The 2,142-nt window shown below is 35.8% G+C and overlaps 1 protein-coding gene across 1 annotated transcript; it reads right to left on the reverse strand.

The window, feature by feature from the left end:
• Window positions 1-10: 10 nt before the first annotated feature.
• NAEGRDRAFT_54944 (uncharacterized protein) lies at window positions 11-2,096 on the reverse strand (the record flags this gene model as incomplete). The annotated part of the gene is made up of 1 exon (XM_002668090.1): window positions 11-2,096. A coding segment is annotated over one exon (2,086 nt), but the record flags the coding sequence as incomplete, so codon positions are not given.
• Window positions 2,097-2,142: the final 46 nt, after the last annotated feature.

Raw genomic sequence — 2,142 nt, forward strand, 5'->3', positions numbered from 1 at the left:
GATGTTTGACCATTAATATTGTTTCTTGGAAGTTGATCAGACATTCTTAATGTTTGAGGTCGACCACCTGAAGAACTACCAGATGATCCATTTCCTCCTGAAGACGAACTACTACCTCCAGATGATCCACTTGAAGAACTACTAGATGATACTCCAATATATGAAAAGAAACTTCTAAATAATCTACTAGAATTTCCACCACTTGATATAGTAGCAGGAGGTGCACTTCCACCTAATCTAACATTTTGCGAAGATCCACTCCAAGGTGGTGGAGCTTGTTGGATTTGAGAAATTCTTGGTAGTGCATTAACACCACCAAATATTCTCCTGCCAGTATCTTGAGAGTAAGCTGAAGGAACAAAAAGACAGCTGTTTTGTTTTGGTTGTGTTTCTGTTTCTAAAATTGCTTTCAAGACTCGTAACTTGTTGTTTGCAATTGCTCTAGAAGCCCTTGTTTCAATGTTGTCAATAGTAAGAGAATTATCTTGAACTAACCACTCTTGTAATTCTTGTGATGTTATTGGAGTATGTTCGCTGATTTCGTTAATAAGTTGAGCTAATTGACTTTGATTTCTATTCAAGTTGGAAGTTACTTCTTTTTCAGTACTGGAGTAATTGGATACTTTGTGTCTATCACTCCATGATATTCCATTTGTGGTTAATATACTTCTCATAACTTTGTCTATTTCAGAACTACTGTTCAAAGGATAAGCATCTAAGTTCGGACGTGGTAATGATATCAGTTTCTGTGACGACATGTCATTCAAACGTTCCTTTAGACTAATCAATAATGTACATATGGTAAATAGTTTGTAAAGTTCACTAACTCTCCTAAGAACCGGAAAATATTGAGATATTTCTTCATAATGTTTAGAGAATGCATTGGCAAACTCTGATTCTGATGAGCCAGCATGTTCATCATCCTCCAATTGGCCTGTTAAACTATTATACAACATCTTCATTGTCTTTACCTTGGTGTCAAATTTTCCAAGTGTATAAGAAATCTTACCACCTCTTTCACTAGTATAGGTTGGTATTTCTTCACAATCAATCCAAAATCTGTGTGCACTACCTCCTAAATCAGGTACATAATTATCGCGGTGATGAATAGGTGATAATACTGCCCTTAATCTTTCTGGTAATATTTCTAAAATATTACTGACATCACGAGTATGGAATGGGTAGTAGCTATTAACTTCTACTCCACTGCTAATCATTTTTAAAAGGTAGTCTGCATGTAGAAAAGTCATTACAATATCAGAATGGATTGGTACGTCTGTTGGACCAACTCGGATCTGTTGGAAAGTATGAAAATTGAAAGGATATGGGTGATCGGGAGGATCTAATGAGAAAAATATTCCTCTAATACCGTTCTTTAAAATATAGTCAACGTCTCCCCAACTAAAGTAAGCATCTTGAAGGGAAGTGGCTGGAACGAGCTCTAGATTAATATCACCACTTTCGGTATCAAAAATAAATCCTCTAACACCAGAATAAAGTCTTTTTTCTGATTTAAAGTTTAGAGTATTGGATGGAGAAAGCCATCCATCATCTCTTGTAATCATATCCCAAGTCATTAAAGACTCGACTTGGTAAATTGTCCACCCTTTTTCTCTCAAACATTGATCTATAAACATAAATCTAATTTCATTCGATTCGTCCTTAAGCCATCCCATCCATGAACCATCAAGCAATACATGATCTCTGTGCATAACTGTAAATAATTGCTCCCTGCCCTCAAACTCTGGTTCTTCCATGGATTTCATATTCAAATAGACGGTAAAATAAGCCATCAAATTTGAGTTAACACAATCGAAATAAATAGAGTCTGAAGATGTAAACATTGGGAAATAATTAGCTAGAGGAAATTGGCGAGCTCTGTTAATCGTTTCTATACATGTTTCAGTTAATGCTAGGGACATTACTTTAGCAAAGGGCAATTCCAAACCATGTTCTTTCTCCAATCTTCGAGTTCTGATTTTCATCAACTTTATAAGTTCAAAACCTATACTCAAGCACATCTTCAACATTGTAAATTGCACAACTGGGGAGAAAATACTTTTACAAACGTAACCAAGTGCAATTACATTTCCCATTATGTGGGTTTGGTTCTACGAACCTCGGATACCTCTTACTCCAATC

Source organism: Naegleria gruberi, assembly GCF_000004985.1.
Source record: "Naegleria gruberi genomic scaffold NAEGRscaffold_696, whole genome shotgun sequence".
NCBI classification, from domain to species: Eukaryota; Heterolobosea; class Eutetramitea; order Acrasida; family Naegleriidae; genus Naegleria; species Naegleria gruberi.